The 12627-nt window shown below is 40.3% G+C and overlaps 1 protein-coding gene across 2 annotated transcripts in view; it reads right to left on the bottom strand.

The window, feature by feature from the left end:
* Positions 1-12627, bottom strand: part of LOC101711183 (maltase-glucoamylase) — a 211954-nt gene that overhangs the window by 2724 nt on the left and 196603 nt on the right. For both annotated transcript variants that reach the window (XM_087205928.1, XM_087205929.1), the window contains 12 exons: positions 11241-11375; positions 10674-10761; positions 9717-9855; positions 8865-8998; positions 8708-8742; positions 8498-8614; positions 7993-8141; positions 7284-7368; positions 6030-6086; positions 2998-3122; positions 1720-1808; positions 404-453 (listed from right to left, as the gene is read on the bottom strand). In XM_087205928.1, the coding sequence (XP_087062054.1) occupies positions 404-453; positions 1720-1808; positions 2998-3122; positions 6030-6086; positions 7284-7368; positions 7993-8141; positions 8498-8614; positions 8708-8742; positions 8865-8998; positions 9717-9855; positions 10674-10761; positions 11241-11375 (1203 nt within the window). The remainder of the gene's footprint in view (positions 1-403; positions 454-1719; positions 1809-2997; positions 3123-6029; positions 6087-7283; positions 7369-7992; positions 8142-8497; positions 8615-8707; positions 8743-8864; positions 8999-9716; positions 9856-10673; positions 10762-11240; positions 11376-12627) is intronic.

The raw sequence follows: 12627 nt of genomic DNA, 5'->3' as shown, positions 1-12627 counted from the left end.
TCCCCTGTCATCAAGTGCCGTCATCTACTCTACATTGGAATCTGCAGGTTCTCTAGCATTGCTTTGAATTCTACACAATACAGAGTCTCCACTAATATTCCATATGTAGGGGAGTCACAAAACGTTCAGATCACTCCAAGGCAAGGTAAAAACAGGGATAAATGATATAGACACAGTCCACCCATCTGTGAAATGGTGAACTGAAGTAAGTTACTGGCGAGACATGAACAGGTTCAATCACCATCGTTTTCCTGGGAACCAGACAAAGTCTCCATCTGAAATCTGGAGAAAGTGAAGGATGTGATTTAGCACTGTGAGCAGCGCAAGAATCTTAGATGGTATTTTGTGTCAGCATCTACTAAGTCAATATAACTGCACTCCTTTCTTTGCCAGTTACACTCACCTGGCTGACAGAAAATCTGGCCAAATAATAGTGTCCTTTTCCATAGGAATCTGCAAACAAACAACAAGATAAATATGACCTGGACCTGCATGAGAGAAGCCTAATCACCTACTGGCCTTCATTGAGAGGGATTATTTTTGTTTGTCTGTTTGAGTTTTCTTCTTTGCATAGTTCCATTTTATGAGCTAAAACTTCTTTATGAAGTGTAGTCAGGCTTTGTACCAAATCACAGCTAACATAAAATGTTTAAAATAAGTTAAGAGATGCCTATTCTAACATAGTAATCTTGTATAATACTTTCCTAAATCCACTCACAAATCATTTCTCTTCCTTGAGACCTACCCCTCCAAACATATTTCTAGTCACTTATGAATTCCAGATTCCTTTTGTTAGATGTACATGTGTGTACACGTGAGCACACATACACATTCATAAATACCAAGACAGGGGCCTCAGTGGGTTTGAGAGTTATTAGGCAGTTTTTAAATGTGGTCACCAGAGATTTTAGACTAGCCCTCTTTGTCCTTTATCTTTAATATTTTGCTCCACCCCGGGAGAGTATGAAGGAGCTGTGTCTTGGGTACTCCCATTCTACTCCCACTCACGTGGCTTTCTCACCCTTCCCCATGTGTTGGTCTCTTTCTCACTCAGTCATCACTCCATCAGCAGCCAGTAGCTATCCTCTAGAACTGCACTGTCCAAGACAAAAGCCACCAGAAAAATGTAGCTATGTAATATTAAATTAATGAAAATTAAAATTCAGTCGCTCAGATGCACTTGTCACATTCAAATGCGTGATAGTCACCTATGCTTAGCACTAAATTGGACAGCAGAAGATACAGAACATTTCCATCTTTGCAGAGAATTTTACTGGACAGCACTGGCCTAAAAATAGCTAATGATCCTTGAGTCATCTCCCTAAGAAGTTACTAATTTCTGTAAACTCCTAATGGAAAATTCCCCATAAATAGCACAACTGATAGAAACATTGTCTTTCTGGGGCAATAAACCATTTAATTAGGGAATGTGCCTTTGACTATCAGCCATACAAAAGTTTATCTCAGTTGACCACAAATAAACTGAAGTCTGCCAAAATGGATTAGGACACTTGAGCACTGGTGAGAGATTCAGCCCTAAAACTCATTTACCTAAATTATAAGCATTGTGTATAAAATGAGTTGTACACTTGAAGTAACAAATGATGATATTTTAAAATTTTTTAAAATTTTAACACGGAAAAGGAAAACATAAGCATGTAAGATACCCAGACACAGAGCCAGTGGCATTGGCAGGAATTCCAGGCACCTCCTACTCACCAATGCTCTGCCCATCATCCCAGAAAAGCCATCCTTCAGCAGTTCTTGCATCATCTAAGGCCACCTTGAAGCCCATGAAATTCTGACGGCTGCAGTGAGGTGGAAGAGAGGCATTAGCTACAATGAAGCCACAGTCACTAGCCAAGAATTCTCATAAAAGCAAAGGAGCAAAATGAAGTGTTAGGGGAACAGGATGAAAATAAAATGTGTATGTACACGCATCAACTTCCCATGCTGAATGTAATCATTATGCACTTCAAATATGTATTACTAAAAAAAATGGAATTTGAAAAAGTGAGTATTAAGATTCAAGAGACTAGGGAACTCACTCTACTTCTGTCTCCATGTACCTGGATGGCTTCATGTCATGAATAAATAAATTAACTTCTGAATGAATCAAGAGGGATTTCCTGTAAGGTTCTTAAAGAAACTAAGAGCAAAATAACTGAGTTCCTTCCTTCCTCCTAGTAAGAAAAATCCAGCTGCTTTTCTCATGTAATCCTTTTCTCATGACACTTTTCCTAAAGCACTGCAGTAAATTCTGTTCAGAAATATCCTAATTCTTTTTTGTTCTGAATTATTGGACTCGAATGGGCAAGAGTTTAAGTATTTTATCAATGATATTAAACATATATTCAATGTAGTCCCTGTTCATCTTCTTAGTAACTGTGTGACCCTAAGCTAATCACTTAGCCTCTTAAAGCTTCTCTTTGCTCATCTGTAAAATGGAGATAGCACTATATATCTCATAGGATTTTTTTTTCCTTTGTTAAGGAAAAACAAAATATCTCCAAACAGATATCCTCATTTTGGTGCAGTTCTAGACACAGAGAAAGCATTCATACAATGTTAGTTGTTGCCATTATTATATAGACCTAGACCAAGTATTTTTTAAAATGCTTTACAAAAGGAATCTCAGCCTTAGCTATCAATTGTTCTATGGCTTAAATAACTTTTCAGCAATTGCCTTCTTAGGAAAGAGTCAAATAAGATGCAGTCTTATAAAACTAGCATGAATTACAATTGTTCTTATTTTGACTTCTATTTCAAATCTCACTTATTAGACCTATCATTCCACCACTTAGATATAAAATAGCTGTTAATAATTGCTCAAAGAGTGCAGAGATTGCAAAATATTAAAACAAGACAAATAAGTATAAAAGAGATGTTTAGAAAATTGCTTTTGGCCTCAAGAGTAATGCCTGAAGCTTTGGTGGCATTCATTACAAATTACTGAGTGAACCAGTATGCAAAGCAGAGCCCTGGTCCTTCATTCACCTCAAGTTGGTGTTCAATGCAGGCTCCTGCCAGGGCAGGATGTAGCCCCCACGCACATGAAGATTAATGTGGTCCAGAGGGGCTGCCAAGTCCTTCCACTGCCCCCTTGCATTAATGTCCACACCCTGAGGACAGAAGGAAAAGGAGGGGATGAGGGGCAGAACACACACCTCCCTCATCAGTGCATTTGGCAGACATCTCGTCTACCTCTCTGAACTTGCTGCCTGTTCTTCACCGTTCAGCATACACCTGTTAGGACACTTTCTGCATTCATCCCACTGCTGTGTGATAACTGGCTCTGTAATGGGTTGTGAGGGCTCCTTGCCTTTTGGGGGGGTTCTATAGCTCCAACCACGTATGGTAGTAAGATAAATCACAGCCCACCTTCACTGCACAGCCTGTGTTTCTGTGTCACAGGGCACTGCTAGAGGAGGTTGGACAATTCTTCACTCACTTTGTTTTTTCTTAAGTTCTTTTATTGGTACATTTTAGGTATACAATATGGTTACATTTATCACTGGGTGCTTGTACCTGTACATGATGTATCTTGGTTCTTATTTTTTCCCCATTCCCTGTGTGCCCTTCACCCCCTCCACCCTTCCCTTTTTACATAGACTTTGTTTCCATATTTTTTCTTTTCTAACAAATTTTCCTTTCCCTTCTTTCCTTTCACCTTCCCCTCCAGTCACCCCTACCCCTTTGGGTTTTTTCTTCCTATTTCAAATTATCAATTATTCATTTTAATCATTTTAATCCTTAATTACACTTTCAGTTTCTCACTTTTTGTTGGCATCTGATGAGCTCTCCACAATGGCATTCCTAGACCTTCTCTTTCATCAAGATTTATTAAATCTCCATCTCAACTGACTGCCACCAACTTAACACCTTTGATTTGTTCTTCAGAGAAAACATCAAAATGTGTTCACTTACTTTATATAGCTTTAAGTTGCTATATATGCCTTTCTACTTGACATGTTTATCTTGCTTCATCTTTGACAATCTTTATCTTGTATCTTTGTCAGGGGTGCTCTGTCACTTGAGGCATAAACCTCAAATCCTAAGGGACCATTCTCACATATATTATCAACTACAGTTGAGCCTGGCAGTGTTGGAACTACTGATGTTTGGGGCTGAATAATTCTTGTTGTGTGTCTGTCCCATGCTTTTTTGAGTTTTAGCAACACGTTCAGTGTCTTACCTATTAGATGCCACTAGCAACCCCTCCCCTACCACATCATAACTACCAAAAATGTCTCCATACATTACCAAATGTTCCCTTGCAAGAAAACATTTGCAAACTTATTTTAGAGGTAAGGAGCAGTTATTATCAACAAGTAAATGAATGTGCGGGTGTGTTCCAATAAAACTTTATTTACAAAAATAGGTGACAGGTTTGTGAGCCATTATTCACCAATCTTTACTTGATCACAAATACTAGGTTTTCATAACTTTTGAAGATTAATACAGGACACATTTCTTCATTAATTGAAATGATATAATCTTCATTTTAACTAAACAATAAAATTTTATTTTCTCAAAATGGATTCCCCATCAACTTTTGTCCTTCCACATGATTACTTTTACCTCTCCTTCTTTAACTAAAACTATCTTCTATTTAAGAGCCCATATGACACTGGCCATTCCAAGAATCTTTCCTTTATTAACCCTAATACTTCACTTTCTTTCATATGGTATATATAGTTATTTACATATCTAATTAGTGTTTGTGTCAAGTAAATATTAGCTCTTCATTGAATGGTGAAGTTCATAAGGAAATGCTTCCAGTGCCAATGCTTGAAGCTCCAGAAAGTGGCTTGAAACTGTTATGAATCTAGAAGATGCCAAGGTTTTAAAATAAATAAAGCCCTCGCTCTTGCAAATTCGGGTCAGCTTTGTGATGCAGTACCTCCTTAAATTCTGTATGCTAGGTCCTTTCCTAGCTTAATCCTAGTTAATCTTTGCACAAAAAGAATTTCAAACTCAAAAGGAATGACTGATTGTGAACAAGAGAACCAAGGTGCAGAATCACCATAGCTAAGGTCACACAGAGGATATTGGCTGATCCCTGCCCAGAAAGCCCTGGCAGGAAAGCACACAGAAAGTTCTAACATATTTTCATATTAAAGGCAGATGCAGCTCAGTAATAAAGAAAGTCAGACTGAAGAGATTCAGAGGTCCACAGGATAGAGAAGAGGAGCAACTCCACTTCAGTATCCTAACCCAGTTTTTACCAAATCACACTGTAGCTCCCTTAGATGACCGGGGAAGACACATGCTTGGGTTCTTCTTTTGGCTGCTGTAATTCCAGTCCTCCAGTTCCTTCTCCTCACAAATTAGGAAGAAGGAGGCCTAGTTAAAAGGCAAGGACTTTTCCCCAACAATTGCACTCTGACACATTTGTGTTCTTCCAGAGACCAACGTTGAAGCTGCTTCCTGAGAACCTGTTCTCACAGCTGGTTCTGGGCTCACACTAGCTCAGAACATATACAGAACTTCTGCGGGTTTATCACATGCAAATGCATGTGCAATGCTTAGACTTGGAAATGTCAAACCCATTCCTCTGAGTGGATTTTCACATTGCCATTGTCATTGTATGGAACAATTCTTCTTTGAGCATCTATGCTACAGAAGCAGACATTTAATTTTAAAAGTCCCTGTATTAGGAACTTACAGGAAGAGAGGGTATAAGCAAAACGTACACTTTATAGCACCATTTCAAAAGTTCACAGGTGTCTGTCTTTATACACCATTGTGAATAGTGATGGTATAAAGGAATGATATAAACTCACGAGTCAACCCACACAAAGCCAGGCTCTGAGTGAGAGGCTTTATGCTTATCTTACAACATTTCTGTGGAGAGGTGGTCTGACTTAATTTACAGATGAGAAAACTGAGCCTACAAGATTTAAAGTGACTATTCAAGACCCCACAGCAGGTGGCTTCCAGAGCCAGCATTTGGTGGGAGGACTGTCATATCTAAAGATTTTGTTCTTTACCAGTTTCCCGGGTGTATAAATATTTAGAAAACTTACTGTGTAGTAATCATACCAGCGGGCTCCAGGGAAATATGCACTGACATTTCTCGCATTCTGAAATTAATCACAAGGTGAAGAGTGATGAGCATTATGTTCTAGGATACTATAATAAGCTTGCATAAAAAGATGTTAAAACAATGCTGGTGACCTTGTTTGTACCCACTTGCCTCAGTTTATGGGGATTAGCAAGGCTGGGAAAGCCTTCTTTTCCTTCCTCTTTTTCGCACAGGAGAAATTTCCCACAGCCCAAGAGATCAGGAGTTTTAAAAAAATCACCACTTGCTTATAAACTAAACCCCTTTCACCTCTAGAGACAGGCTTGTGCTTGAGTTTGGAGCAGATCATGTAGATACAGTAATATCTGAAGGGAGTGTCATGAGCTGGTTTTATAATCATACACCTTGTCATCCACAGAGGAAGTAAAGAAATGGCTATTGCTCCTGGAGCACCTTATGGCAGGGAAGCACCCAGCAACTGGATTGCACACACTGCTGTAGGCAGCTCTCCTGGAAGGTTCTGTTTTAAGGGTGACAGGATTGTAATACACTGCTTACACTACGGGCTTGTATTCCTTATTTTAGTTAATGTATTAATGATATATTCTCAAATATATGATAAAGTTGTTTTGTTCTTGATGGTGCTATGAACCATAACTATTTGGCTGACTCTTAATACGGAGGTGAGGCCAGACACCTTAGCAATGGACTTCTGCTCAGAAGCAGGAAAGACAAAAGTGGAATAAGAAACTCTCTCAGGATACACCTCCATGTACCAGGCTTCCTTTCTCCTCTCACAGTATTCACCCAGCCTCACAACTGGGATCCTCCATCCCACAGACACCTTGCGATAGTTTAGATCTAGAATGTCCTCCAAAAGGCCCATGTGTTCAGCTGTGGGCTTTTGGAAGGTGACTGGATCATGGGAGTGCTGTACGCATCAAGGGTTTAATCACTGATGAATCCATAGCTAAACGTGCTGGTTTTAAAAGGCAGGTCATTGAGGCTGTGACCTGGCAGGATGTATTTCCATTCCTGACTGCTCCCTTCACTCCTTGCTTCCTGGCCTTGATGACCTGAGCAGTTCATTGCATCAGGCCCTTTATGCCATTTATGCCTTGGAGCCAGCTGATCATGCATGGATTGAGACCTCTAAAATTATGATCCAAAATAAACCTATCCCCTTTAAATTGTAGGTATTGGGTATTGTGTCTCAGCAAAGAGGAAAATAACTAAGTCAGGCATCCATACTCACAGGCTTCAGGACAGGGCTGACCAGTAAGGCAGGACCCAGCAGGAACTGACTGTCTATATCCCAGGTCACCCGGTCTGACACAAACCTAGAAGGAAAAAAAGTGACACAGTCAGAACTATAGAAAGGCTTAGCCCAAGGCCCTGAAGAAATTCCCCATGTTCAGATCAAGTCAGAAATTAGGCTGCAACCTCTGCCATCCTCTTTCCCACTCTTCATCAGGAATATCCAGCCCCCAGTCTCAACAGGTCAAGTTCCTCTAAATTAAACAATGATTTAGGTATGTTCTCTACTATGAAACATCTCCACATGTCTTCAGCATGGCACACTGTCAATGCAATATTGGCACTCATTCCATAAAGACCCTCCAGGAATGCATTTTCTAGTACCTAGAACTCATATTTGCTTGAGTCCACATTAATGAAACTGTCACAAAAGACAGAGAAAACTTTGCATAGCCAAATGTGAAAAAAATTATGTTGTCTGTACTTTCTTCAAAAGAATTTTTTATTCAATAATTAGCTTTTCATCAATGATTTAAAGCATGCATAACACTGTACTAAAAGGAGTAGTAAACTACGGTTCCTGCCTCGAAAGAGCTTCTCACAAAACAAAATCATGTCTTCAATTTGGAAGAATTATCTGCACCCACTGTCACCCTACAGAAAAAAAACTTATACATTAAGGTACAAGGTCCGATCTGGACACTCACTCATGGAGAAGAGGTCTCACAACAGTGGCGCCCTCCGTGTGGGCCTTGTGCATCAAGGTATAGAGGTACGGCAACAGGGTGTATCTGGTCTCCAACACACTTTTGGAAATGTTCACAAAGGCAGCATCCCAGGACACAGGGTCTTGTCTCTAAAGGAGGAATACCAGTGTTCAGAGCCTGTCTAGTGAGTGGGGGAGACTTCGGGCAGTCACTGAAAGTTTATTCAAAACAAATCACACAGCTACACTAATGATTATCATGGATGAGACTCCCAGAATATTTGCAATAGACTGAAGGGAGTCACTGAAATTTTACACACAAAACCTGATATAATTTCCTCATAAGAAATTCTTCTTAGACAGTGTTTGGAACAATTCTTCTCAAACTAAAACAAGCATCTATAATGATTTTGAAGATGTCCCCAGAGAAAGCATTCACAGTCACTCAAAGATGGAGGTTGCATTTCAAGTAACGTCAAATATGTGAGGCAGCACTGAGGTCCTACCCTGGTGCCAATGTTGTTGTGGTTCCTGGAGAAGGGGTAAAAGGCCCCCAGTTGCATCCAGCGAGCACACATCTCATATTCGGCATTTTGAGAGAACCCACAGATGTCTGCCCCGGTCTGAAACAAGACGGGAAAAAAACAGGCGGTTGGTGATTTCTGAAAGATGCCACCATCTTGGAAGCAGTCAGGAGGGATCTGAAGGCCACTTACATAGGATATGCCAAAGAGGCTGAACTCCATCATGCCTGCAATGAGAACCACAACTGTGTCAGGAGGCATCGGGGCCTGCCTCCTCCTCCTCCTCCTCCTCCCCAAGGAGGCCACCTCCCTCCCTGCCGGCACAGGCCCTGGGAACAGGCCCAGGTACCAATGATCGATTTCCCCAGCTGGTCCCACACAGCCGTGTTGTCTCCCAGCCAGTGTCCTGCCCAGCGGCCAGAAGAGGGGAATGTGGAGCGGGTGATGACAATTCCTCGCTGTCCTGTCACCTCCTGCACAGCTCTGGTTGAAGGGGGACAAGGAGGTGAAATGAAGCCACAGCAGAGAAATAAAGGTTATAGAGCTTCAACCTCCGTTCCCTTAAGCCTAACGCATGGCATTGCCTCATGACTAGGGGAATATAGATAACTGAGCCATAGAGATGTCCTGCTCTTACCTATCTATCTGTTATGATACAGATAATAAGAGCACTTTCATAGTGTTTTACAAAGAAATTCATCATGTAGAAAACTCTGAATTGTCTCAAAATAGTAAGCAAGCATCTTGCTATTTATTTATTCATCATTTGATTTCCTATATTTGCTGCTGAATACTATAAACTACTTCTTAAGGTTTTCCTTAGAATGATGTTTACTCTTTGAACTCACAAAGTAGAATTTTGCTTATTCAGCAGTATAATCAATGACATCCAGCAGAAATGGGGGAGAGAAATCCAACAGAGATTATTATTTTTGGAGTAAAGGAGAAAGGTACCCCATTGAGACTATTAGTTTCTCACTGATGGGACTATGCCTCAATTAAGTCTTTCCTCCTGATTATAAACAGAGGGTCTGGATCCATGCTCAAGGAGTGTGGCTTTAACAAGTCAGAATTGTATGTAATTCTAAATAAATTCTTCTCAATGCTTAGAATGACGAATAAAAACAAAGTGGGGACCCTGTGCCCCTCACTGGATGTCCCCATAGGTTGTGCCAAATGGAAAAGGGAGAGGACGACTCACTCGTACGTGGGCCTGGTCTGGGACCATCCATACAGGCTGTGCACATCGTAGTGACGCACTCTGGAGCCATCTGGGAGGATCTGCTCACTCTCCATGCACAGGGTCTTGCTGCTTAGCCCACTGTCCCTGGCCACCAAATCTGCGAGGAAAAAAACTTACAAATGTGAAAATCAGCCCTGTTGCTTTTAGTTCCTGGCAGGGTCTGAATTATGGACCTTAAAACTAATTCCCATAGGTCCTTCTACCATTTCCCAGAGGCAGAATAGTGTTTGGCTCTGAGCTGTAGTGGTAGCTACATCATGGTTTTCAATGTCAACTCTAATGAAAAAAGCAGAACTAGAGGTGGGGGTAGAACACAGGGGTGTCGAACACTATAGATACAGGCTCTGATATACACTATTGTAAATTATTTCATATAATTTACAAATTATATTTCATATAATTCTTATAATTTTGTGAACAGGATAGGGTTATCTGCCTCTTACAGTTTAGAAAGTTGAGATTTGAAAGTATTTTGAAATCTATGGTCGGTCACGTAACTCAGAAAAATAGTAATTTGGGGATCTAAGATGTTACACAAGTTTAACATCAAAGTTCCTGGGCTATAAGATGCAGGGAAGCTACTCCTTTACAGTCTTCAGTGGCATAAGAAGTTCTTGTAGGTAAATTAAGCCAGAAAAACCATGAAACATAGCTATAGGAATCCTTTGAAGGCATTGCCATGCTTAACTGTTTTTTATCCAAATTGGAGAAATTCACCACAAGGAATATAACAACACGCACTCACTCAGTTGGGTAAAGTGGTGAAAGTAGTTTTGTCTCTGGGCCTGTACAAACCACAGCACCAATTAGGGCATGTCCTGAGTGGTAGCATAAATCCTTAGATTCTGGATGCTTCCAGGGGTCACCATCCTTCTAGCCAGGAATCCACAGCTAGGGGAGACCCAGGGTCCTTACATGGCATGTAGGGAGGTCGGTTCAGAGTTGTATCTGTGCATCCTGAAGGGACAGCCCCGTTCACAAAGCTCGATGGTTCATTCATATCCTAGAAATGCCCAACACAGATGCAGCTTAATTTTAAAGATAATTATGTCCTGTCCATTCAGAGACAAATATGTAGTGAAAAAATTATTCAACATCTAGTAATCTCTATGGATGATTGCCCAGGAAGACTCATCATATCCTAGTGAGAACTGCTCAAAAGTTCTTTTAACTCCTACAGAATGACTGGCCAAAGCAATATATTACTTTCCTGCAGAGCAAGCAAAATTCCAAGGATTTCCTAGTAATGGCCCGGGATCTTTTACAGTAGGAAATTCAGGTGAGATACAAGGTTTGAGGTGTATATTAAGTCTGTTCCATGCCCAACTGGGCAAGTGTATTCTGATATGTCCAAAGTCTTTATTGGGTGGCAATTATCTTCTAAAGGACAGTGATCTACATGCTAAGAAAAAAGATAGACACACCTATACACAAGTACATACACACACACACACACACACACACACACACACACACTCTTACAATCCACATGCCATCGAACTTCAAGCTCTTCTCTGGATTCCGTGGATTGGTGTACAGCTCTTGTATTTCTCTCTTCCACCACAAGACAGTTGAGTTGCGGAAAAAGTCTGGGAAGGCTACATAAGCTCGGTATTGCTATAAAAACAAAATGTAACTCATTTGTGAATGTATTAGACAGCAAACAAACACTAAGAACTTAACTCATGCAAAAACTTTACTACCTGGTGGTAGGTAGTGATAGGCTGAACAGAGCCTGCGTAGTGCTCTTGAGTGCAGTGAAGAGGAATAAATACAAATCATACACCTTAGAGTTTGGAAAACACCCATAGATTGTTTTCCTCTATATATCAATATGAACAGCAACAACATCTGAACTCATAATCTGATGCTTTAGATGCTCAACCTTTGACTTCTGTACTGATTTTCCTAACCTCTCCTCAAAAACAAGACAAGAGGCAGAAAGATGATAACAAGAAAGAGTAGACATGAGATGCACTGTACCAAGTTAGAAAGAAACATTCACTAGGTATGACAAGAAGGGATAAAATTTCATGTGACAATATTAAACTAGTATGCTTGCTTCTCTGTTTCCTATGGTTTTAGAAACACATGAAAAGTGCAGCTGTATGTAATGAGAAGTGGGAGGACCTAAGGAGAAAATTTCAACCTCCCTCTCTCTTCATGTTCCCTCAAATGGATAAAAGTAATGCACTTATTGTACCATAAAATGTAGGTCTAAGATATCACTCTCTATTTACACAGCGAACTTTTGGAGAACAGGGGCCTTATCTTATATTTTTCTGACCAATGTTTTTATTCCCTAGAGTGCTTAGCTAAGTGCTTCACTGATGTAATAATGAACAAAAATGATAATAAATAGTCTGTTTGATTGTGGGTTAACATCACCTAGTAGAAGAAAAAATCCACAAATGTGCATATACTCCATATGGCTTGTCACGGGACATCATGGTAGTTGGTAGGTCTCTATAAACAGATTCCTCTATGTTGTAAGTGTAAAAAAGCTCAGTAATACTGGGGTGAGGGTAGGACAAACAGCAGAAAAAGGACTTGACCTAAGGGAATTCTTATACACAATAGACAAAGTCAAGTAGGAACCCATGAGTCTAGATAAAAGCCAAAACAGGAACACAAAGAAGAAAATAAAAACGGATCTATACACATAGATCTGTCTTACAGAGAGCCAGGTGCCACATCACTGGAAATCTTGGGAAGTCTCTTGTTAGGAAATGAAAAGTAGAAACCATAGAACTAGGAGAAAAGAACCTTTCACTACAAACACAGAGTTCCAGCTCAGGCAACGTCAGAAATAATGGAATGGGAGAGTGGAGGATTAGAATAAATAGCCATTATCAGCTGTGTCTCAGTC

This window comes from Heterocephalus glaber, unplaced genomic scaffold, assembly GCF_053883595.1.
Source record: "Heterocephalus glaber isolate CG9 unplaced genomic scaffold, H.glaber_assembly_v1.0 deba00000621, whole genome shotgun sequence".
Classification (NCBI taxonomy): domain Eukaryota; kingdom Metazoa; phylum Chordata; class Mammalia; order Rodentia; family Bathyergidae; genus Heterocephalus; species Heterocephalus glaber.
The sequence above is the reverse complement of the archived record's forward strand: the minus strand, read 5'-3'. Positions and strand labels throughout refer to the sequence as shown.